Raw genomic sequence first — 23,416 nt, 5'->3', positions numbered from 1 at the left:
ATGGGAGACCTACGGACCTTCCCCATCTGCAGCAGCCGAGGATAAAGCACCAAGTCATTGACAATCCTTAAGAAACGTTATTATATGAAAATGTAATGAAAAATTTTCACCTAATCGACTTTAATAACCCAACAGAGGGACCTCTCTGCATTGGAGACAGCACAATAATTTTCTAAAATATGAGCTGTCGTTTCCCATCAGTCCTAAGGAGGCAGAGTAACTCAGCACATGACTTCACTGGGGCTACCAATTCATCACCCTAACGCCCCACAACAAGCAGTGCCACAGCTGCCACATGCACACGCATCCCAAGGGCTGGGAGACGGGAGGAATGGGGACAGCCTTCAGCCAGCAGGGATCCGGCCCCCCAGGCTTTTGTTCTCCCTTCCTTTTTTTCTCTCTGCATAATGAATCTTCCCCTCCGTAGAACTCACAGTGGATTTCCAATAGTTATGTCAAGGCCAAGCAAGTCAGCACTGTAAGAAGGGGCAGATAAATTAAAATCCTGCCAGGCTCACCAGCAGTGCAGCCGCTTCCTTCTAATCCATTAGTGAAAATGAAGCCATCAGAAAATTAGGTGCTGCTTGATGTTTTCTGGCTACTAATGATGGTGACTTAACAGAAATAAATGCAGTGTAAAGTAGTGAGGGAGAACGGGAGCTTTTTAGCAAACAAGATTAAAACAGATTGCGAGAGGGCCATTGCTCCTCAGTCACAGATGTGATACAGGGCACAACCTGCCCATAAGTGCTGGGACCCACATGTGTGGGAATGGGCTGACACCATACTGGGAGGGGGGGACCACAAGTGCTCCCCCCACGTGGGTTTGGTGCTGCAGGGAGGGACTGGGAGGGCTCTGCTCACAGAAAGGAACACCAGGATGCTGTCGGAGCAGGGCACAAATTTTATTGATCTTGAAAGTGTAGAAAAGCATTACCAACTCCAAACGATTCGTTTGTGCAACATTTGATGGTGGACCTAGAATACTTTAGAAACATTTTGTAAACTTTAAGTTAAAAAAAAGCACAAAGATTTAAAGCCCTTACAATATAAACATTAAAAACATTTAACAAAAATTAAGACCTTCTGCAGTTGTGGCACACAGCGGCAAACATCCCTCCTTCCTGTTCTGAGCACAGGGCAGCCCGGTCCACGTGCCAGCAGTGGGGCTCCCATGGGGCCAGAGGGACCCACAGCTCACTGGGGTGAGGTGAGCAGCAGACACGCTCCCCTCACCTGTGCAGGGCTGGGCTCACTGGGGAGCTCAGCGCATGGCCCAAATGAGGACCAAGATCCGTGCCACGGCCTCAGTAGTAGATGACCTTCACGCAGAAGGTCTCCTCGTTCTTGTCCTGATGGTCGTTGATGTGGATCAGGATCTCCTCCTCACCCACGCTCTGACTCGGGGCGAAGCGCAGCCCGATGGTGTACACCTCCCCCCCAGCAACCTGCACACAGCACAGCGGGCACATGGGGAGGCTGGGGGGCATCACAGCGCCTGCTGCAGCTCCTATGGGGGGTAGGGGTGTACCTGGAAGGAGTCCTCCTTGAACTGCAGCAAGTCGGGCCGGCTGGTGACCAGAAAGTACAGCCTGCGGGTGGGGTAGGGGTTGGTGTAGGTGATGCGCTTGTTGGAGCCCTTCCCACTGCCTGCAGGGATGGTGATCTCGAAGGCCTGCAGGGCACAGAACAGCACTGAGGTCAGACAGAGCCTGGGCTGCTCTGCCGTGCGCCGAGGGGCAGCCCAGCACACCTTGCTGCCCTGTGTCCCCTTCTGCTCCGTGCACCACTCAGTTCCTGCCATCGGCGACACGACCTCTGAGTAAAAGCATCTCCTCGGGCTGCAGTTTGCATCACTACATCCACAGAAGTAATTATGAGACTGAGTGACAAAGGGCCAGAGGAGCAGCTGGGGACCGGCCAACGAACGCTCCGACTAATTAATTTATTTCCACGGGGATAACCATGCTGCTAATTCAGATAACACGGCAGAGCGCAGGGAGTGGGGCTCGCACTCATCAGGAGCGAAGTGACATCGGTTTAAATGCTGCTCTCCACCTCACCCAGCACCAAGTGTTCCAGGAAAACATTTCTAAAATGAACACATTAACTGGGAGATCTAATTTTCTATCTTTGAGCAAAGTCCTAACCTAGCACAGTGCTAATAGAAAGCAGCATGCTGTAACTTTAATTTCACAACTGGGTATACTTCAGAGTTGATACTCCTCAGCATGGAATTGCCTTCAAAACAGGCTGAAAGATATTTTATGATGGTCTTCAGTGAGATTATTCAGGCACTGGAAGGCTAAACGTGTGCTCCAGAGCTTAAGTGAGATGGGGAAATGGGAATAGTAACAGGCAGCATGGGTAGAGTCCATCCACACACATCCCGCAGTTCTGGCAGGTAAAGACAAGTGATCCAGAGTTACTCTGCAATACTGCTTTAGGAGATTAACTCAAAGAGGACAGTTAATCTCTAATCTGTCAGTAATTCTTAGAAATTGGCTTTAGGGTCCTTGCTCATGACAGTTGGGAATAATGGCAGTGTCTGCACGAAGACCAAGCGCTCGCCCGGCGATCGATGCGCAGCGGCACGGCTCCCAGCACACATCCCTCCTTATGCACAGAGGAGGAGAACGGATGCCAAGAGCGGGTGGAGGTAAAGCAGTGAGCAGCAGCCAGCCCCAGGCTGTCAGCACGGCACAGCCCCCAGCCCTGTGGGGTCACCACCAGACCCCTCCCCATGAGTACCTTGGAAATGAGGGGCTGTCGGCAGGTGACGCAGAGCAGCCAGGAGGACACCAGCTGGTGGCACTCCACATCCACCAGGTTGAGGTAGAAGAATCTGCTGCCAGCCCGGCGTGGCCTCACACCCACAAACAGATCCAGGACCCCATTGGGGGGCAGGGTGAACACACCTGCTGGGTCCACCTGCAAACACACCGCAGAGGAAGGAGCACGGGTCCCATCAGAACCTCCTCCCTCAGTTCCTGATGCTCTGAAGTCACAAAAAGCCAAAACGGGGTGTCCTCAGTGAGGAGCCAGCATCAGCATCACTCACAGCTGCTGCCAGCATCCTGGGGATCCCCCCCGAGAGGGAGCAGAGGAATAAATGAAGACAAACTGTGTGCAGATCGTTTTTGGAAGGCAGGCTGGCACCCCTTGGCAGGAACAGCTGGGAGAGAATCTGCACCTCCGTGAGGTCCAGCTCAGAATACAAACGAGCTCTGATTACATTAAGGAACGCACACCTATGATAGGAACATTTAATCCCCTCTATACTAACGAAGCAGGGCTGGCTGCATGACAGCGCCTGTGCCAACAGCAGCCTGCACTTCGCCCAGCAGGAGGACCCTAACAGTGCTTTACCAACAGCTGCAGGGATCTTCTCCCACCCACTCTGCTCGCTCTGAGCGCTGCAGCAGAACCCGACGCATTGCCATCAGCACGGCCAAGGCGCAATGCTGGCATGGCACGGGACGCAGGCAGTCCCCAAACGTGGATTCGATGGCACGCACCACTGTGATGCCATCCTCAATGGGATTCATTCCTTTCTGCAGTTTCTGAGAGCTGAGATTTTTTTTCCTTTGTTTATGGGACAGTAATGGAGTTTTTGTTCTTTTCATTACTCCCATTTACAATTATGACTAAATGAATTCTAAAGAAATTATTAGTCTTCAGATAGTCTCATTAACGCAGATGATTTGCCCTCTGGGGCTTTGTACCAACGATCCTACACACGACAGCTTTAATCAAGAGGTAATTATCACGAAGGCGGTGCATTTTTCCTAGCTCCAAACGGGACGCATCGCATTCCTAAGGGCTACAGAGCCGCCAGCCCAGCCCAGCACCCACAGGGACCCAGCGGCCCCGAGCTCAGCCGCAGGAACCCCGAGGCATTACCTTCAGCTCGTGGGGATGGGAGCAGAACGCCTTCACCCTGCGCAGGGTGCGGGTGCCGCGCAGCGGGACGGCCAGGCGGGAGAGCTGCCCTGCAGTGCAGCTGACATCCAAACGCTGCAGGGAGTGCAGGTAGAACTGCCAGATGTGCAGCGGCGTGGCCAGCCAGGGATCCCTGCAGCAAAAAGAAGCAATGGGACGGCCCCTACTTGGCGCATCCAGCCCCGAGACCACCCCAACCTCTGGGCAAACTCCACAGGAATTTCAGCCTTACTCATGCGGAGAGAATGAATTAGTACAGAGAAGCTGGCTCCTACACTCGGAGCATTATTTACAGAGATTGGAAAAGCAAACAGGTATTTTGGTAAGCCTCCTGCCTGGCTCAGCAAGCAGGGCTCGGGAACCAGCAAGCAAGAGAACATCGATGGGAACGTTCCCTCCTGCTCTGCCTGTGCTCTGGGTGGTTCCTTCTCTTCTTTTTGGCTCCTGTTACTTACGTATAAATAGCAACAAAGAATGTTTTGATCTGCGGGCTTGGTCCTCCAGCTACTTTTAAGAAGACGTCCTGTGGTTCCCCAGGACCCTGCGCACAGAAATCAGAGCATCGTTAGAATGGTTAACCCAGAGATCAAACCAGCTAATGAGGACTCCAGGGTTTCCTTTCTATTAATGAAAAAAGCACCAACCCACTTACAACAGCAGATGCTTTCGGGATCTAGTTAAAAACCACGTTATTAAGTTATTATACAGCGTGGTTGAGCTCTTCCAGTATTTTTAATTACAAAAGAGGACACAAACGACTCTTGCATTCCAGGTTCGCATCCATAATCAAATTTTGGCAAATTTTCCCTAAGTTTCCTAACAAGCCATAATCCAATTACCATTGGATTACGCACTGGCAATTAGTAACTATCCTTCATTACCGTCTGTGTTCATACACACACTTATTTTTTTCCACTTCTATCTCAAGCAGCAGAAAGAGAGCCTTGCAGACCTCACATCTTTGCTGAGAAGTACAAAACTGAAGTGGTGTTTGGGGAGACACAAAAAGCATCTTCCAGGTGAACTCCATCCAGAGAGGAACAAAGTAAAGATGACACCGGTATTGATTTGCACCAGGTCAGGAGGGAAACAGGGCTGGAACCAACCTTGAACTATTTGCTCTCCAGGAAAACAGGCACAACATCAGGCGTCACATACCAAAACAATGCAGCCCATTTAAATGGAATCAAGGGCACTTCTGCCTTAATCACTGCCAGCATTTCACATTCCTATAGGCCGACAGATCAGGATGCTGTCATGGGTGCAGGGCTGATTAAAGCAACAAACCACAGCAGGAGGATCCAAGACAAAGGGACACAGGGTGTAACTGGTACCATATTTTTGGTCTCACAGATGACATTGGGGTCACTGCAGCGGACATAGACCTCAGGATCACCGCCCGGCATCCTCACCGGAGCACCTGCAGGAGACAGCACCACGTGTGACACCACAGAGACTTTATTTATGTTTTGTTCTACGCCATCACGCAGCCGAGAGCTGCAATCCCTTACGTTGAGCTATCAGAGAACCACCGGGTCATACTGGTGCGAGAGAGTATAAAATTAGTGCAAGCAGATGGATAGAAAGCAAGCAAGGAAGCCCAAGGCCAAAGCAAAATCATGAACAGTCTTTGAATACGCAGAGAAACCATCCCTGGCGGTGGGAACTCGCTCTCTGGATGCTACCCCGCCTCCTAGCAGAGCCCTGTGGGTCACCTGGGAGCGTGTGCCATGGAGGCAGGCGGAAGGCCTTCTTCAGGAAGGTCAGCTCGGGGTGGAAGAAGCGGAAGGTCTGATCCACCACGTGGGGCCGGGGCTCAACCTTCACCTGCAGCAGCGCGATGGGTTTGCCCCCACTCACACGGAAAGCCACCTGCAACGGGGGGGGCAGAGCAGAGGGGCTGAGTGCCAGGCATGGGAACAGCGTGGTGGGGTCAAGCACTCCACCCTCCTGGGGCTGGGAGGCAGCTCCACGATGCAGCAGCCAACAGCTCCACGTGTCTCCGCGTCCCCACCTGGATGAGCCTCATCTGCGCTGCTCTTGGCTCCTCCTGCATCCTCCCTGCATCCTCTTCTTTGCTCAGCCCCACCGGTCCCTGCAGGAAACAAAACACTTGGTTTTGGAAGAAGCCCCACGACACGTAAGCAGTGTTTCCTTGGCAATGCCACCACGTGCTCTGCACCCAAGCACGATGCAGCACCCAGCGTACCAGCACCGCTGCGACAGCCGGCTCCGCAGAGAACATCTGGAATCGGAAGGGTATGTGCACAGTCTCCTTGGGGCGCAGGTAGATCTGAGGCCTGAGGTCATCCCGCAGGTGGAACATGTCCTCCTCCAGCGGGGTGGCTGTCTGGGTCAGCTCCTTGAAGTGCCGCCACTCCCTTGGGTCCAGGATGACACTGGAGGAGCGAGAGGTGGAGCAGGTTGGCAGCAGGTGCCGTCCCATCGCTCTGGATGTGTGCTGGGAGAGGTCCAGCACCAAACCAGGCAGGAGAAGCTGAACAGACCCCGGCAATGGGGACGGAGCCCAGCACAAGCACTGCGAGCACACGCAGGGATGGCTGGTGGCCGCTACCTGAGCTCAGGGTGGTCAACCTCAACCGTCACCGTGTGCTGGACACTGTAGGGGTTCTTCAGGGCGAACTCAAAGAACTCAGCCGTCCCCAGCATGGCGTACACAGTGTGGGTGATGGTGATGGCCTGGCTGAGCATTTGGGAGATGTACCGGTGCTTGGTGCGCTCTCGGTAGGCATCGATGATCTGCAGGTACTGCATGCACTGCTCACAGCAGCCCTGCAGGATGAAGGGACCGTGAGCTCGGAGGCAGCACAGGTTGTGCCAGGCACCCGGCCCGTCCTCACCATGCGTTGTGGGGTCCTCCAGTCAGCATCCTCCTGCTGCTGCAACGCTGCCAAGCGCTGCATCTTGTGCTGCTGGATGGCTGCAGCCTCATGTGGGGCATGCAGGGGTTCTGGGCTCTTCTCCAGCCGATGGCTGCACAGAATGGCTGCCAGCTCGCTATCCACCTCAGCCAGCCTGCGTGCCCGAGACACCCTGACATCTGCAGGGACGGCACTCAGGTCACCGGCTCTGGAATAGCACCTCCCATCTGGGGATGGGGGCAGGGAGGGGCTGAGCACCCCCAGAAGGACTCACTGCCACTGGCGTGCAGGGACAGCAAACAGCCACCGCCTGGAGAGGACACAACGTGGGTGTGGGACAGCAATGGGTGTCTGGGGCTCACAGGGGTCTCCTCACAGCGGTGACCTGTCGGGGCAGAGACCAGGGTCAGCCCCATATCAGGTGCTGGGATGCTGTGCTATGCACATCAGCGTGTGGCAACAGCAGGTTACAGCCAGCCAGGACACGAGCAGACAGCACTGGTGATGGCTCAGGCCAACAGAAAGACAACAGCCAGCACGGAGCCACCTTCTATGAATTATCAGGAGTAGCTTTCCCAACATTTTTTTCCCCAAAATTGTCGTAGATCTCTTAGTGTCACAAAATCTACTGGAAAATGTTATTCCCACTGCAGATCTTCACAGACAGTTTAAAAAAGTGGAAGCAAATATCTCATTGCTTACGATGTTCTCTGCGTTTTACGACGATCCCTCTGGAATCCTATTGCTATTGCACTCCATCTATCTTTTCTCTAAGTGACAGAGCAGTTTCCTACTGAAAAGCAATGGGGACATCCAAGAGATTTAATGCTGACCTTTGGAACCAGCTCAGGTTTCCATCCACACTTTGTGAAGTTTCAGCAGAACCACCCGAGCTGCATTTCACAAATCTGCTCCATCACCACCTCATGCCTGAGCCCAAGGCATGAAGAGCCCTCAGAAACCTAGTGAGGGTATTTGGAATTTATTGAAAGAAAAATAATTTTTTTGAAAGGACAGAGAAATCGAAGGGTAGCTGTTGTCCTGGAACAGTGTGTTTTTCCTTTCTCCCTTCTTTTGCCAGGTTGGAGTTAAACTTCTCTCTGGGTTGTGAATCTCAGATTCTCCTTCCCAGGAGCTTATCGTCCTTTTGCAGGCAAAGTAGGAAAATGACAATTTAAGATATCTTATAATGGAGCTAATCTTTCTTCTGAAGATAAGAGTTTAAAACCTGGAGTCACTGCACATTTATAGGACGGTGAATTAAATATAACAAAGTACCTGCTACACTCCAGGAAGAATAACACCCTCACGGGAGCTCTGTTTTCTGACGCAGGCGGCTCTGCCATCCGTCCCATCCCTGCTACCCACCTGTGCATCACCACCCGCATCCTGCACCCCATCGGCCTCAATGCCAGCCTGCAGGTGGGAGGGATGCTGGGCAGAGCATCAGGGCACTCTGTGCCTCCAGGCTCAGAGCTCTGCCAGCACCTGCCTTCCCCAGTCGCAGGGCAAAACCCTGCCGGATATCTCAGGAAAGCTTTTTGTTTCCTACAACGCTTTGCAGCACTACGAAGGCTTCCAAGGAGTACTCACCAACGTTGGCCAGGCAGAGGTGCAGGCGGCCTCGCACGGCCACACGGGCACCCAGAGGACACAGCACATCCCTGCCTGCTGCCGGTGGTGCATCCTGCTCGTACTCAGTGGTGACCACTTCCAGCTCATGCAGCGTCCTGACAGCCGGCCGGCCCTGGCGCAGCAGGGGCTGGGGAGGAAGCAGGGATAGGGCAGGGTGGATGCTGTGCCTTCAGCCTCAGCGCAGAGCCCCATCGCACACCCATCTCCCACTCTCAGCAGATGCATTTCCTTCACGGGCTGCCCCAGATGGAGCTTTTTCATTGCAACTTCTCCCCGAAGAGGATAACAGCCAGGCGTTAGGGTAACTAGTTACTGGGGCAACTCAGATCCGAGAGATTAAGAGATCTGGATAAAGATGCCTCTGCATTTCCTAGGCCTGCTTTAATTTTTCTATCCAGTAAGCCTTAGCACGGCACAGAAGTTCCAGGGAAGAAAGTTAATGCTCTGCCTTCGCTTTCAAGGATAAGATGACAAATCCTGTGATTACAGGCTTGTCAGATTGACATCAGTCTCCGTTAAACAGAGTGGCTGATAAAAACTTGATTACTGAAGACTCAAGGGTAATCTAACAGCATCTCAGCACAGGACAGAAGGAAGAGTCAGACTCGTCTTTAAACTCCTGCATGCTAAGCAGTTCTCCCGCGTCGTTAGCAGTCATTAAGGCCTCGGGAGAAGGGCTCCCTACCTTCAGTTTAACCGCAGCAGAGCCGACCAGCAGCAGCGAGTCCCCATCCCAGACATCCATCTGCAGGCTGTGCTCAGCCAGGTAGCGCACGAAGACACGCTGCTCCCCAGGCCTCAGGAAGCTGGGGTCCACCACATACCTCAGCTGCAGCCCTGGGGCTTCTGCAAGAAACAGAACAGCAATAGAGGGTTGCATCCCTTGGGCCCTGCCTGCCCACAAGCATGCTGTCATAGGGAGCAGGAAAAGCCAGGACTTCAGGTGTGGAGCTGCTGCTGAACCAGGATGGTGTGACAGCACCTGGATCTGCCCCCAGCATCCTCCTCTCCTGTGCAGTGCACTTAACCCCATCGGTCACACTGGGAAGGACCCCTGCACAGGATCCCTCATTGCCATCAAGAACTCTAACTGGGGAAGGAGCTTTACTGAAATCATCTCCTGGGACAGGAATTTAATAAGACACAAAGAGATAAGACAAAGCATTTTGCTCAGAGGATCAGATGAGATTACTCCAGGCACTTTGCTTTAATGCGCTGCCTCTTTTTCAATACGCTCAGCCCCAGCTGCAGTCAGCAGCCCTGATGTCTGGATCATGTCACTGATGCTTATTGATGTTTTACTTCATGCTTTGACGTTTTGAACATTTTTAATTACGTGCCACATAAACTAATGGAGGTTTGCTACAAAAGCAGATAGCAGTCCATTCCCTTGGCCTGGAGGCATGCCTAAATCTGATTGACAAAAATGCCAATTGAACCAGTAAATGTTGTTTAAAACTCCCAGACGGCTTTTCCTTATACAGTAACACAACACTATGGCCCATACACAAAAAAAAAAAAGAACAAGTCAACTTGATGAACTACATGCAGGACCACGCAAAACAGCATCGAGACCTCAGAGCTCAGCTGCACAACCAACCCTCCCACCCAGCCACAGCAGCCTTCCTCCTCTCACAGCCCTCCTGAAGAGGAAGGGCCACGTGAGGACACGACCCACACCAGGACCAGAGCCCACCAGTGTTTGGGGTCCCATCCTTATTCAACTGGAGCAACACTTGTGCTGGCACAGCAGACCCAACTGCCCTCTCGCCATCCGCATCGAGCAGCTGCAGCCGCGGCGTGGTGACCGGTGGGAAGCGGTAGAACTGGAAGGTGAGGAACACTGTGCTCGGCCACATCCCTTCCAGTGCATCCTGAGGAGCCCTGGAGCAAGAGAAAAGTGCTTTTGGTCAGCCTTGGATCATGAGCTCCTCACCTAACAAGAAGCAGAACAAGAGAAGATCGGTAACATCAAAAGTATTTGGACTTCTCTGAAGACAGTGGGCATATGGTTTGTCTTTGCCTTCCAAAAGCCTCCCAGTTCCAGCTGTCTTCTGCCATATGCTGTGATGGAAGAGCCAAGCAGAAGTAGCATTTTACCTTTGCCATCCATGGAAGAGCTGTGAGCAGTGCTTTGGAGAGAGAAAGCCACCCTCATGGATAGCTTTCCAAAAACTCAGCTCCTCTACATGACATGCATTTAAGCAGGAACCCTACACTAACTAGTTTTATACCAATGTGTGGCCAAGGTACACCAGAAAGAAACTGAAATGTGTTGTAAGAGTGCCTTGAGAGAGCAGTGATGTCATTTTGGAGCTCTTCACGGCTTTACTTCCGTGGCTGCACTGGGAGAAGCAGCACACTGCCAAGGGCTTCTCCTGCTCAAGCACAAAAGCAGCTCACGGGCAATTCTGGAAAAGGCTTCTCCCCAAAAGGCTCCTTGAAGCCCTGCAGACCTCACCTACTGAACGCAAGGAACTGCAGGATTATTTCGTTGCTTTGCAGAGCATCCACTTCCTCCAGCCGAGGACTGAAATGCGCGGGGTTCAGCGGCTCCGTGACCTCCACGGGCTCCTTGTTGTCATCGAGGATCTCTGGGAAGCCAGAGGTGTGCAGGAGCGCCAGCGAGGCACGGCTGAGTGCAGCGCTGGAAGCGGCAGAGAAACGGGGCTGAGCGAGTGGTAACAGCAGCACCAACCCGCGCCCACCCCCCGAAGCCTCAGCCCCACAGCCCTCACCTCCCAGCAGGCGGCCCCACGGCCGTGACGGGCAGCTGCGCCGGCACAAAGGGCAGCGCCCGCAGGTGCTCACTGCTGGAGGCATCCACGCGCGGGGAGCCCGACCACAGGTCAGCCTCCAGGTGTGTGATGCCAGCAGTGTGCTGGGTGCCGCCATCCTTCTGCGTGCTGCAGGGCCGGGGCTTCGGGGCACTGCGGCTTCGTGGCACCGCGCGCTCATCCCTGCTCTGCGGGGAGGCCAGCAGCTGTGAGAGAGACAGCTGGAAGGGAAGAGGCCGTGATGAACACAGCAGTGATGCACAGGGAAAGCAACACCGCGCCACAACCCGCACCGTGGAAAGGCTCTGCTGGCCAGGTTCTGCCAGCAGTTTGTGCAGCTCAGATGCTGTTTGCTCTGAGATTTGGCACAGCAGCATCCCTGCTCCGCTGAGGAGCGGCACAGCTTGGCTGCCTGCGGGTTCACACCTCTGCTTCTTGCTTTAGCAGCCGTGCTGTACTTTCTCTTGCAAAGGAAGGAATAGGAAAAGGCAGTAGAAAGATCAAACAGTTTCATGCAGTCCTATGAAGCACTTCATTTCACCAAAAATACTTGTGCACATTGATCCCCACAACAAGATATGAGTATGTGTAGCTTGTCTCAAAACCCGATGGCTCTCCTTGCAGCACGTCGCTGTTGGCACTCACCATGGGACAGCAGTGCCCAGCAAATCTGGGTTGTCAAAACCCAGAACAGTCCTTAAAAATACATTTGGGGTGTGAAAACAGCTCGGAGGATTTTGTCCAGCAAATTATACATAGAACTCACTTTCCTCCCTCTGCTAATTCAGATTTTAGCTGCACATGCCAAGCGTTGCATGACCACAGCAGCCTTGAAAACCAGCTTTCAATGGGACTTCAGGCACATCGTCAGCAACCAACCTGCACTGCACGATGAGGGAACATCACTGCCTGCCGCCCACGGGGCTCAGCAACACAACCACATGGGGAAGGCACACAGCCAGGGGAAGAAAACCTCCCAGAACAGAAGCCCCAAGGTAACAGTGGCAGCACAGAGCACAGCGACAGCACGGCACGTGCAGCACTCACCCCTGGTCCCTGCGTGGAGGCTGCCGGGCGCGGGGGGGAGCGTAGACCTGCAGAGAAGCACAGGAGAAGCTCAGCAAAGCCAGCACCCAGCACAGCCCCACTGCCCAGGGATGGGCACAGCCCTGCAAGGCAGCCCACAACCTCCCAGCAGCCTGCTTGGCTTATTCCCCCCAACGAGACTGCTACCTGCAGGGGAACACGTAGCACATCTCCACACTCGGTGGTTATTTTGCTGGGAATCTGAATCTGCCAGCAAGAGTTTTCCTGTTGTAAAAACACAGCTCCTCCATCTTTAGACAGTGCTGCCGTTTCCCTTAAAGCCATGTGGCACTGGCTAAATGGATTGCTTAATGAGACGTGAAAGTTTTTAGGATACTTAAGGTTTTCATAGCTCCTCCATTATTTCTTGTCACTACTTTCATCTGTTTGTACATTCATGCCCCCAAACGCTACGAGTTTTACTGTGTTTATGTTTGGCTGGTCTGCTCACTGGCACGGATGAACTCGCTGTTCCAGTAAGCAGCAAATCCTTTACAGCAGAGCAGGAACACAGATGTTTTCTGGCAACTTCAGGTTGCTTTCTCAACCACGTCTAATCATAGCTATTTTGTTCTCGCTACTGTTCAGCAGAAATCACTCCACTTTCCCTTATGTCTAAAATATTGTTTTCTTTCCATTACAACGGCTTTGGCTGTCATTAAAGCAATGGTGCACAGAGGTACACGGAGCCGTTGGTGCTGCAGGAGGATTCCCAGTCCATCTGTCAGACCCCAGGATCAGCTCCACACACAGCTGGGCCCCCAAATCCATCCTCGAAGGAAGGGAGCGAGGTCGGGGTGCCCCACGCCCCCAAACTCTGTGCCTGGGAGCGGAGGGTCACCATCAGTCTGCGTTCACATCCACTTCTCTTTGCACTGACACCAGCTGGAATTCGCCCATGAGATCCTTCCAGCAACACCAGGAACAAAACGCCTCTCAGCAATGCCGCTGGCAGCCTCACCCAGCACAGCCCACCACCAGCGCCGTCTCACCCTCAAAGATTTCCGCTGTGAAGCCCATTAAACCAACAGACTCAGCCCTGGAGAGCAGTGAGCTCGGAGCTGGATGCGCCATGGGCTCCATCCCGCAGCAACGCCGCGGTGCCACTGCCATCTCGTGGTAACAGCACCCCATTAATCGGGTCATCAACTCGCACGTCGATGTTGAAACAGGCAGTTAAGTTGTGAGCAACCCCGTGTGCACATCCACAAATTGGAAGAGATTAAAAACAAGGGAGTGGTGGGAGAGGAGCATCTTCCCCGTAGCAGAACCGGCAAATAGCTCCAAACTGGACAAACAAGGACACGTGGTGCACAGCCTGATTTGCTCCCAGTGCTACGCTGTAGGGTGGGAAGCACGGAGCAAAGCACACCTACAGGTTTGTTCCCGCTGATCAGGGCAGGGGGGAACCGACCAACAAAGCTGCACAAAAGGGAGCAGATTGCCGCTGCTCAAACCCAAGGCAAAGGAGCCCTCTCCATCTCCAAAACGCACAGATCAGTGCTGAGATCCCCACCATCTGCCCCCTGTGCTATAGATATGTATGCAGACACACAGGCAGCCTGGTTCTCCCCCCCTCGTTAGAGGCGCACGCTGATTAAACGCGCGTCGCTGTCACGCTCCAGGAACTGCAGCTCAACGAGATTATTTATTACTCACAGCCTATAAGTGACACCTCTCCCATCCTCAGCCATCTGGAAGGATTACGATTGCAGAGATAAGCACCGGAGCAGCGCATTGCTGGTGGGGCCAGGAGGCCCTTCCACGAGCTGCTTTGTTCAGCACCGAGACCCAAACGCTGTCAGAGTGACCCAGAGTGAACACAAAGGGAAACAACTGCAATTCCTGCGTGTGGCTCTGCTCCCACAGCACGGGTGGATGTGACAAGGGAGCAGGTAGATGGGTTGAAATCAAACCAACCTGAAGTCCCTCCGTACAGTAATTCATAAACCATTGGATGGCACTGCCACGTTCTGCATTTTAAATGCCACCAACACAGAAAGCACTCACTCAGCGATGGCGTAGGAGGCTCCTCCGGCTCCTTCCCAGCTTTACTCGAGATGTCTGTAGAAGTTACACGATGTTCTGCATCAGTGGAAACGTGGAATTGGACAGAACCCGACGCAATGCGCTTCACCTGCGAGGTTCAAGTTGGAGGAGCGTTAGAGAAAAGCCACACGCATCTTCAGGCAGCTGGGAGCAGAGCTCCCGGCACCAGGAGAGCAGCCCTCACCTGCTGGGAGCTCTCGCTGTCTGCAGGGTTTCTGTACACCAGGGTCTGGCCAGGGCTGGGATGGGCACCGCCACGCAGGGGCAGCAGCACTGGGGAGGAGGTGGCACCCAGGAAGGGGCTCCAAAGCGCCCAGCGCACCGTGTGCATGGCAGCCGCTGGGCCCAACACGCTGCCGGCTGCAGCCTGCAGGAGAGCATACAGCCAACGTGCCTCCCTTCCCTGCAACCACACTCAGGGTAATTGCAACAACACCATTCTGCAGCACCGCCCTTCCTCAGCCATCTCTGCCTCCAGACAACGTTTGAGCCCAACAGCAGCACCAGCAGACATCACCAGGAATCACCCCCCCACCACCACCAGAACAGAACCAGGCAATGAAAGCTCAGCTGCACTCAGCAGCAATCTACCTGCAGCTGGGGAGCTGCAGCCCTCCCTCTGCACTCAGCCGTGTATTTCTGCATTATTTCTCTCCCCGATCATAGGAAACCCACACAGAGCAGAGTCCAGAGGGTTCTGCTTACCCCAGTGCCTCAGCAGCCTCTCCTTAAGCCAGGGGGTGCAGACCTGAGGCAAACACAGCTCGCTGCCAGCCTTGGCAATCAGTGCCCAGCTCCTGCCGGCTGCTAATTACAGCACCGACCGGCTCGGCAATCAGCTCTGGGATTAGGCTGTGCACATGGGAGGCACTCGCTGTTACCAATGACCCTCACACTGCCACCTCAGCAGGACAACTGGGGACTCGTAACCAGTTGATCCCAATCAATCCAGGTACAGGAGCAGCACCCAGAGGTGACAGCTGGGGACAAGCACCCTGCACGTGTCCCCATCACTGCGTGAGCTCTGCAAGCAGTCAGGTTTCATGGTTTCAAGACCCAGAAACCATCGGATTTCAGCTGCCAGAAAGACCTCAGCAATCAGCAAAACCAAAAAGAACGTAAGGAGTTAATCCCTCTTCAGCTTAAAGGCTGAATTCTAAAGGAAAGACTTTTTTTGAATTAAAAAAACAACAAACTGAAGTTCTCCAAATGGGTTCTCCAGAACACACCAGGACTGCTGCAGGCTGCGTTTCTCCATCCATGTACACGCAGCGGAAAAAATTTAACACCATATAATTAAAATGACTTAATAAGCCCACTTGTGGCACATTCCACCCAGTGCTGCAGAAAGCGCTCTGACATTCCGATGTGAGATATTGGCCTCAGCTCCTCCAGCACGAGGAGGCGGCCCAGGATGGACCCCTCCATCAGCAGCAAAGGGAGCACTGCTGGAGCCCCAGAGATGCTGTGTCCCATGGAGCAGCCCTCCTCCTACCCCCAGGTTCCACCCTCCCAGCAGCGCTTAGGACTCAGGTTTTCAGCAGGTTTTTACCACAATTAACGCATCTGCTGGTGGGAGGCTCCCTTATGGGGAGTGCTTTGCCTTCCGCATGATGTTCCTTGCCTGCAGGAACTGTTGAGAGCCCAACCCAGCACCCAAGGAGCGAGCAGAGGTGGGGAAGCAGCTCCTCTGCTTTCTGAGGTCCCAGGGGCACAGCAGCTCTGTAAACCACTGTGGAAACCAGCAGCAGTGCCTTCTTCAGGGTACGGAAGGCACGGGAGGGGCTGAAAATGCTGAAAAAATACCAGGCCCTCCCACCACCCCACAAGCCCCCCAGGCCCCGGCCCTACCTTGGCTGCAGCACAGACAACGTACTCCAGCTGGAAGCAGACCCCAAAGGCAGGATGGGCAACCATCTCACTCAGCTGCAGGCGGCTCCGCAGCAGCAGGGCCTGCTCTGCAGCGCTGCAGGGAGAGGAGGAGGAGGAGGAGGAGGAAGGCTGCACCCTGCAGGCAGCAGGGCAGGGTTCGCGCATCCCTTACCTGTCCGTGGGGTTGGTGGTTTGTCTCCGGGCCGCCTCGGCTGCTGGCTGCAGCACGGCCACCTGCGGGGCCTGGACGAAGCGCAGCCCGTTGTGCACACCGACACGCAGCCGCCGCTCCTGCACGCACAGCGCACTGCCAACCTCCTGCTACGGCCAGAGGAGATGGGGGGACAGGCACTGAGAACAGCGGGGCACGCGTCTGCCCTCATCACACAGCTCAGGGCCGGGCACTCAGCGCACAGCCAGAGGCACAGGACTTGGAAGGGCCGACTGCGCGGTGCCAAGGGAGGCCCCACACGAGTGCTACGACTTTGCCTTTTTCAGAGCAGCCGACCCAAATTCTGCTAATTATGGTCTGGACACCCAACACATCCCACATAAAGCACCTGTGTGCTCATCCCCACCTGTCTGTGAAACAAAGCAAAAGGCTTCCACAGCAGGAAAACCAGGCACCAAGCAGAACCAGTGCTGCAGGGCCATTCATCTGAATGCTGCCGCTCCACCCGAGGACGAGCACTGGCACACGGCTCATCTCACCCCATTTAATTACACGGGCATCACCTTCAGCAAGCGGTCGCTGTGCAGCTGCTCCAGCAGCTCTTCCTCAAACTCCTCCAGAGAAGGGTGCAGGAGCACACAGAGCTGGTCCAGGTAGCAGGGGACCGTCCCCATGAGCCGCGGCTTCAGGAAGATGTCACCTGCAGTGACACACAGCAACAGGGGCACACTGTGATGGGCAGCCAGCAGCCCCAGCTTGTGGGCAAGAAATGGAACAGAGAGCATCTCCAGCCAGCACAGTGCCACGCGATGGAGAAGCAGAAGCCAGGCAGGATTTCAGAGGATTTCTCCTGACAGCCACAAGATGGGACCACTGCACTGCGCTGCTGCTGCCTGCCCTCAGCAGAAGAATTTACCACTGCCAAATAGATGACAGAGTCGTTCTGTTCTGTGAATTTCCAGATCACATCATTTCTTTGTCAGATCAACAGGAACGAGGCTGGCATCTGCAAGGCAATGCTTCGGAGGGCTGCGTGCGGGAGCAGCTCATCCCTCAGCCCTGCCAGCTCTTGGCTGCCCAGAGCACCACCACCACCAGCAAGGACAAGCTGAGCCGAGCTGTGCAGCCTTCTCTTAAGACTCCTCTGAATGACTCCAATTAAACCAACTATTATTTATCCCTCACGGTTTCCCAAGAGCAAAGCAATTAACGGAGAAGAGAGCAAAATGAAGCCATGCAGACACACTGCAGCACTGGATGCAAATGCTACAGTTGCTCCTCCGCCATGGGGGAGCTGCAGAGAAGTCCATGACATTTCTGCCCAAATGGAAAGCAGAGGGAATGAGCCCTGCAGGCCGTGCTGCTGCTCTGGGGGCTGCTTCTAACACTCAGAGCACAGAAGAGATTCTAAAGCTGAAAGAGAGCAGCAGGACCTGCAGTCTGATCCACTGACAGAGGCAAGCCTGCAGCACGGGGTTGTGCTCACGGCCACAGAGCATGGGTGCACGAGCAGAAGTGGCCATGAGCAGCACAGCATCACCCCACAGTTCAGTTCCAGCGGTGGCAGTGGGACATGAGGGACCCTCACCTGTGTCCCCATGTGCAGGCAGCAGGCCAGGGATCTTCTGCAGACCAGACACCAGAAGGTTTTCAGGAAGGAGGTGAAATACCTTCTCCAGAGGCGGGTGGAGCTTTAGGGTGTACTGCAGGTGGCTGTTCTCCATCATAGTCATGTATTTATTCTCTAAACAAAAGAAAACGTGATGAAATGACAAAAGCTGTGGGGAGACAGTGCTACAGAGCTGCCATTTTTCCCACATCCTTAAGACCCATCAGCGCAGGGCAGGCACAAAATCTGTCCCCAGCACATCTCAGCCCCGGCAATGCACACATTCCAGCACAGGGAGCTCCGTGCTGTGCCAGCAGCATCTCACACAAGGTGACTTTCACTGGGAGCCTCCTCAGCTGGGACAGCACAGCTATCAGCTTCCAAACCCAAGGCATCTTTTTGGAATGGAAACGCATAACCCTGACATTTTCTTTCCACTACATTGCTTAGAAAAGCGTTGCTAACACATTTCCCCTGAAATGTACCAAAACAGCACAGAATTTCCTCTTTTCATCCGCAGCGCAGTGGGGATATCGCTTCTCAAAAGGAGCCAAGGTAATATTCAAACAAACAGTTATTTTCTGCATCAGATCCCAGGCTCACATTCTCATCTCCTCTGTTGCAGCCACACACAGCCCAAGGACAAGGCACGGTCTGTCCTGTGCTGCAAGGGTGCAGAGCCCGCATCCGCTGCCTCCATCAGGCAAACCCAGTGCATGCTTGGGTGCAAAGAAAGGAGCGATGTGCACTGCGTGCTGCTGCTTACTTTCTAGAGGGTCCTGGAGAAGCGGGTGCAGCAAGGCACGTGGCGTCCCGTGGTACAGCTTGAGCCTGAAACCAAAGGTGAAGCAGTCAGCGGATTCCCAAGTAAGGCCCAAGCAGCACCCATGGGAGCAGTACCTACACTCTGCCCCTGGCAGCCAGGTCTGAGGGCTCCCGCCTGCTGTCAAACAGTGGGATGAGCCCGAAGCCACACGACACGTCCCGTGAGATCCCTTCTGGGGTAGGGGCCACGGCCACCACCTCCACCACGGCTGTGATGCTGGGGTGGCTGAGCGAGGTGTGAAAATACACAGCCTGCGGAGAGATGGAAGAGTGGGGCAGCTGAGAGCTGACAGCACAGCTCTCACTGAGGACAGGGCACACCTCCATGTGAGCACTGCAAAAGGGACTGGGAGGGGATGCTGATGCGCGGTGCTGGGTCCGACCAACACATCATGCTGGGTTCCCAGGGGCTGCAGGAGCCCCGAACCCACAGCACAGGAGGGCAGGACACGGTCACCTCCCCGGGAGGGGATTTACTGTGTGATCAACCTTTCCAGTAAAGCCTCATTCTCACAACACAGTGTCCCAGAGAAAACGTTGGCTGCAATCACAGACTGTCAGGAAGGGATAACAGAGAGAGGCATTAGCACATCATCCCAGAGAAATAAATCGCTACTCTATTATCTTTTATTGCAAAATGCTGAAATAATGACCACTGGCTGCTGACAGGTGGCCAGGCTGCAAGAGACTGATGCCACAGGAACAGGAGCTGCTAAAGCACATCTGTTGTTAAGAAAAAGGTTACAGCTGTCTCCTAAAAGCCAACAGCAGTTCCAATAACACTCCCATCTCCTCTAAGCCCTCCATCAGCGCAGCAAGAGCGTTCCAGCAGAGCTGAACTGGTGAGTGCCAGACTGGGGAGCTCTGAACCACAATGCAGAGCTCCATTTCCACGTCCTGGTGCCTGGGAAGTGCCACCTGCATCGCAGGGACAGTGCCCCACTCGTGGGCTCATGCAGCACGTGGAGCAGCACTGTTTTCCTCTCTCTCGGCAGCACTCTGTGCCATGGTTTCCCCCATCCCTATTCACAAAGCATGGACTGAGCGATGATTCAAACACCCCAGGATGAAATGCATATGCCAATGTCCCTCAGATGCCATCAGAGATTTAAATAAATCACAGAGCGCGGCTCTGATCTATGCTAAACTTCATCCTTGGCACAACACACTGATTGAAGTGGAAATAAAGGCTATAATTAGACACTATCATGACCAAGGAGATGAAGCCTCAGCTGCAATTGATGCTGCAGGGACTGCAGCCTCACCACAGCTGTGCACAGCAGCAGTGCAGCTGGCTGCAGACCCAGGGACCCATGCAAGGCCCTGCCTTAGGGCAGTAAGTTCTGCAGGGACCCTGGTGGATAAAAGTCTGGCTTTGTGCAAGAGCAGCACCTCCACAAGAGCTGCTGCGGAGCTGCTGCTCAGCCCATCTGTGTCTGAAGGAACAGTGCACTCTGCTGCTGGCACGGAGGCACAGCACCGCATCACCCAGCCTGCAGCTTGCAGGGTTTGCCCATTAGAATACAACAAAATTAATAATTGTGCCTCAACGGGAACGTGGCAGATGCGCCCAGCTGCAAGATTGTGGAGAGGCAGGGCAGGGAACCAACAGCCCAGCATGAAGCCAACCAATCTCAATGACCATACCTCATTGAAGAGCACACGGGGGGGCTGCCCTGGGGGGCTGCGGGGGGTCCGGGTGCTGCTGTGCCACGTGTGGCCAAAGAAGTGGCGGTGGGCGGCATCGAAGAGAGACAGGCGGAGCTGCAGCTCAGCTGGGGACTGCTGCAAGAGAGAGGGGGGTGTGAGAATGCAGCTCCTCACCTGCACCTGGGGGCATGGGGAAATGCCTTAGGATAGGGCAGGCTGTCAGAACACCTGGGGATACAGACAGCTGAGTCACGCTTCTACACTGATGCTGATGAATACTTTTAATACACCACCCTTCTATTGCAGAAAATGCTTAGTACCCTAAAGGTTAGCATGTAAAACTAACTCAGATGTGTAGATGGAAGCACATGGGACTTACATACAGTTCTGCTTTGATACTGGGAGATTTAAGACCCCAAAAGGAAATAAATGTAGCAGAAATCTGAGCTCTGCTCAGCTCTCCTGACAGCAGGCAGACATCAGATGGCTGCTGGGCACTGTGCAAAGCACACTGCATGAGCACACAGCACTCATGGCTGTGATGCCTGCACCCTCCCAGCCCCACAAGCAGGAGGGGATTGCCAACCAGCCCAGCACTGTCCTTCAGAGCCTCTGGAGTGTGATGTTCTTCCTGCTTTTGGCTTTACAGCTCCATACCTGCGTGACAACAGAACCCTCGAGGCACTTCAGGACACACTGGAAAGGCACCGAGCGCTCCGGCACGCCGTGTCTGCGCTGGGTGTGAGGTGGGACAGCACGGCTCTGTGCAAACAGCCGCTCCCACTCAGCCATCTCGCCCTTTGGGGTCACCTCCTCCTGCAGGCATCTGCTGGGGGATGCTCAGCTGGGAGAGACAGCACACAGTGAGGGGAAACGCGGCCAAGCGGTGAAGCAGCACAAACGCACGACCCCAATTCTGCAAATTCCTGCACCCCCCCCTCACCCGCAGCACGGTGACACGCTGGAGACCCGCAGCAGCTCCCTGCAAACCACAGTGAGAGCTGCCAAAGGTTGGACGTGGGCACAGGAGCCGATCCGGGGCGGTGCCGGTGTTACCCGGCGTGGCAGCGCTGGGAGCTCCGCACTCCGTGTGCGCGGGGCAGAGGCCCGCAGGAGCGCACGGCACAGCGGCGCGGAGCGCGGCACGCACCCATAGGGGCCCTTCTGTGCGTTGACACCTCCGACCCCCGCACGAGGCGCGTGCCCAGCACGGAGCGTTGCGGTACGATGCGGGCCGCCCCGCCGCGCACTCACCGCTCCCGCCGCGTCCCGCCGCCATCTTCCCGGACCGCACCACCGCCGTGCGGGAGGGGGGATTCCCCGCGCCGCTCCGCGCCGCTCCGCACCGCCCGCATCCCGCAACCCCCAAACGGTCCCACGCGGCGCTGGGAACGGCCGGCGGTCGCGGTGGCGGTGCGGGGCTCAGGGCACGGCCGGGGCCGGGAGAGGCGGCGGTTCCCCCCGCGCCGGTGGTCGCGCCTCGCGCGGCGTCGGGTTACTGGGGCGATGCGCGCCGCCCCGCGGGGGAGGCACCGCCCGGCTCCGCTCCGCGCCGCTCCGCTCCGTCCCACCGCCCGCAGCGCCGCGCCGGTGAGCGGGGCGGGGGTCGGGGGGGGGGGGGGGGTTGGGGGCGGAGATGCGGGCGGCGGGGATGCGGGGCCGAAGGACGAGGGTCGGCGGGGCGCGACGCGGGGGTCGCGGGCAGCGGCAGACCCCGGGCGTTACGGGCTGCCGGCGGCCGCTCGGCGGGGGAGGGGGCGGGGCCGCGCCCCTTTATAGCCAATGGGCGCGGCGCGATTTGCATGCCGCCGGAGCGGCGGGCCGCGCAGCCAATGGGAGGCGGCGGGGCGGGGCACGCCCCCCACGAGGGCGCCGCGCGGGGTGCGATGTCCGCGTAGTGCGGGGCCGCTCCCCGCACCGCGATGCCGCGCGGCCGTCGGATGGGGTCACGCCGGACGTCACCGCTCGTGCGGCGGCAGCGCCGACAAAATCCTCCTTTCTGCCCTTCCGTTGCCGTACCTCGAGCCGCCCCGCACGGCCCCGCGCCGCACACCTCGAGCAAGCGGGGCCAGATTGCCGCTGGCTCTTGGAAACGCGCTGCTGTGAACCGCGCCGCCGCGCCGTGGGCGAGCGCCAAAACAGCTGAAATTCGTGTGTGTAGAAAGTACGCATATTGCCGAGGAATTACACATGCATGTATGCGGCGATTCCCCCGCCGGCTCACAAGAACGCCGCTGCTCGCCGCCGCACGTGGAGGTGCACGAGAGCCGTGGGTTTCCTTTGGTGTTTCATCCCGCCGTGCCCGCGCCCCGCGCTGCAGCCCCACGGCGCAGAGCAAAGTGCAGCCCCGTGTCTGGAAGGGCCGCGCGCGGTTTCCTGCCGTGCCGGGAGTGGTGCGGTGCGGTGAGGGGCTCTCAGCGTTTGGTGCTCCCGGTAATTCTCGGCATTGGCTTCTCCTCGTGTTTCCTTGCGCCGGGCAGCACGCCCACAAGCTGGGTTTGCAGAACAGAGGACGATTTTCTGGCTGTGCTGACTGCGGTGCCTTCAGTCCCGGCGGCCGTGGCACTGCTGGGGCCGCGTCTGCGCACAGAGCCCCGTTGGCTTTTCACCTTCCGAGTGTGATTACAAGCACAACAAGGCTGAATTTCGGGCTATTTTGGGACTCCTTGTTTTTCCAAGCTGCCATCCCATGTCCTGCATGCGGCACAGAGAGTGGGTTCCTGCTTTCCCATCCCAATGCCAACTGCGAGCTGCACGCTTCTGAAACAGCAGTCCTTGCTGCTCTCCTGGCCTCTGGTTCTGCTGCTAAACCTGGGCAGGGTCAGCTCTACTGTAATAGAGCCAGGCTTATGCAGGTGTTTCCCCTTCACCTCCAAAGCACACATTCTGGGGAGGAGCTTTCCAAGATGGCAAAAAA

The 23,416-nt window shown here is 55.6% G+C and overlaps 2 protein-coding genes across 10 annotated transcripts in view; one reads left to right on the top strand and one right to left on the bottom strand.

The window, feature by feature from the left end:
• Positions 1-881: 881 nt before the first annotated feature.
• Positions 882-21,906, bottom strand: NPHP4 (nephrocystin 4). Of its 6 annotated transcripts, none has more exons than XM_085242604.1 (30): positions 21,754-21,905; positions 21,157-21,343; positions 20,497-20,634; positions 18,929-19,101; positions 18,791-18,855; positions 18,004-18,159; positions 16,979-17,115; positions 16,416-16,561; positions 16,223-16,337; positions 14,556-14,738; positions 14,333-14,459; positions 12,284-12,330; positions 11,198-11,457; positions 10,921-11,106; positions 10,156-10,343; positions 9,442-9,579; positions 9,145-9,305; positions 8,418-8,586; positions 7,099-7,209; positions 6,804-7,003; positions 6,518-6,735; positions 6,152-6,341; positions 5,957-6,037; positions 5,658-5,814; positions 5,277-5,362; positions 4,398-4,483; positions 3,904-4,075; positions 2,752-2,931; positions 1,532-1,675; positions 882-1,448 (listed from the first exon to the last, which is right to left on the bottom strand). In XM_085242604.1, the coding sequence occupies exons 2-30, from the start codon at positions 21,289-21,291 to the stop codon at positions 1,308-1,310; spliced, it is 4,290 nt and encodes a 1,429-aa protein (XP_085098730.1). In that variant the 5' UTR covers positions 21,292-21,343; positions 21,754-21,905; the 3' UTR covers positions 882-1,307. The 6 variants fall into 6 exon arrangements, 4 of the variants coding, with proteins under 4 accessions (XP_085098730.1, XP_085098729.1, XP_085098731.1 ...); XM_085242603.1 differs by having other exon boundaries at positions 16,416-16,564; positions 21,754-21,904; XR_014887920.1 differs by lacking the exon at positions 882-1,448 and adding an exon at positions 1,754-1,856 and having other exon boundaries at positions 1,543-1,675; positions 16,416-16,564; positions 21,754-21,906.
• A 73-nt stretch (positions 21,907-21,979) lies between these two features.
• Positions 21,980-23,416, top strand: part of KCNAB2 (potassium voltage-gated channel subfamily A regulatory beta subunit 2) — a 20,256-nt gene continuing 18,819 nt past the window's right edge. For 2 of the 4 annotated variants that reach the window (XM_085242613.1, XM_085242609.1), the window contains exon 1: positions 21,980-22,089. The gene's annotated coding sequence lies outside the window, so the exon portion shown is untranslated. The remainder of the gene's footprint in view (positions 22,090-23,416) is intronic. The other 2 variants (XM_085242615.1, XM_085242614.1) reach the window with 1 other exon arrangement.

The sequence above is a fragment of the Meleagris gallopavo genome, chromosome 23 (genome assembly GCF_905368555.1).
Source record: "Meleagris gallopavo chromosome 23, MGAL_WU_HG_1.1, whole genome shotgun sequence".
NCBI classification, from domain to species: domain Eukaryota; kingdom Metazoa; phylum Chordata; class Aves; order Galliformes; family Phasianidae; genus Meleagris; species Meleagris gallopavo.
The sequence above is the reverse complement of the archived record's forward strand: the minus strand, read 5'-3'. Positions and strand labels throughout refer to the sequence as shown.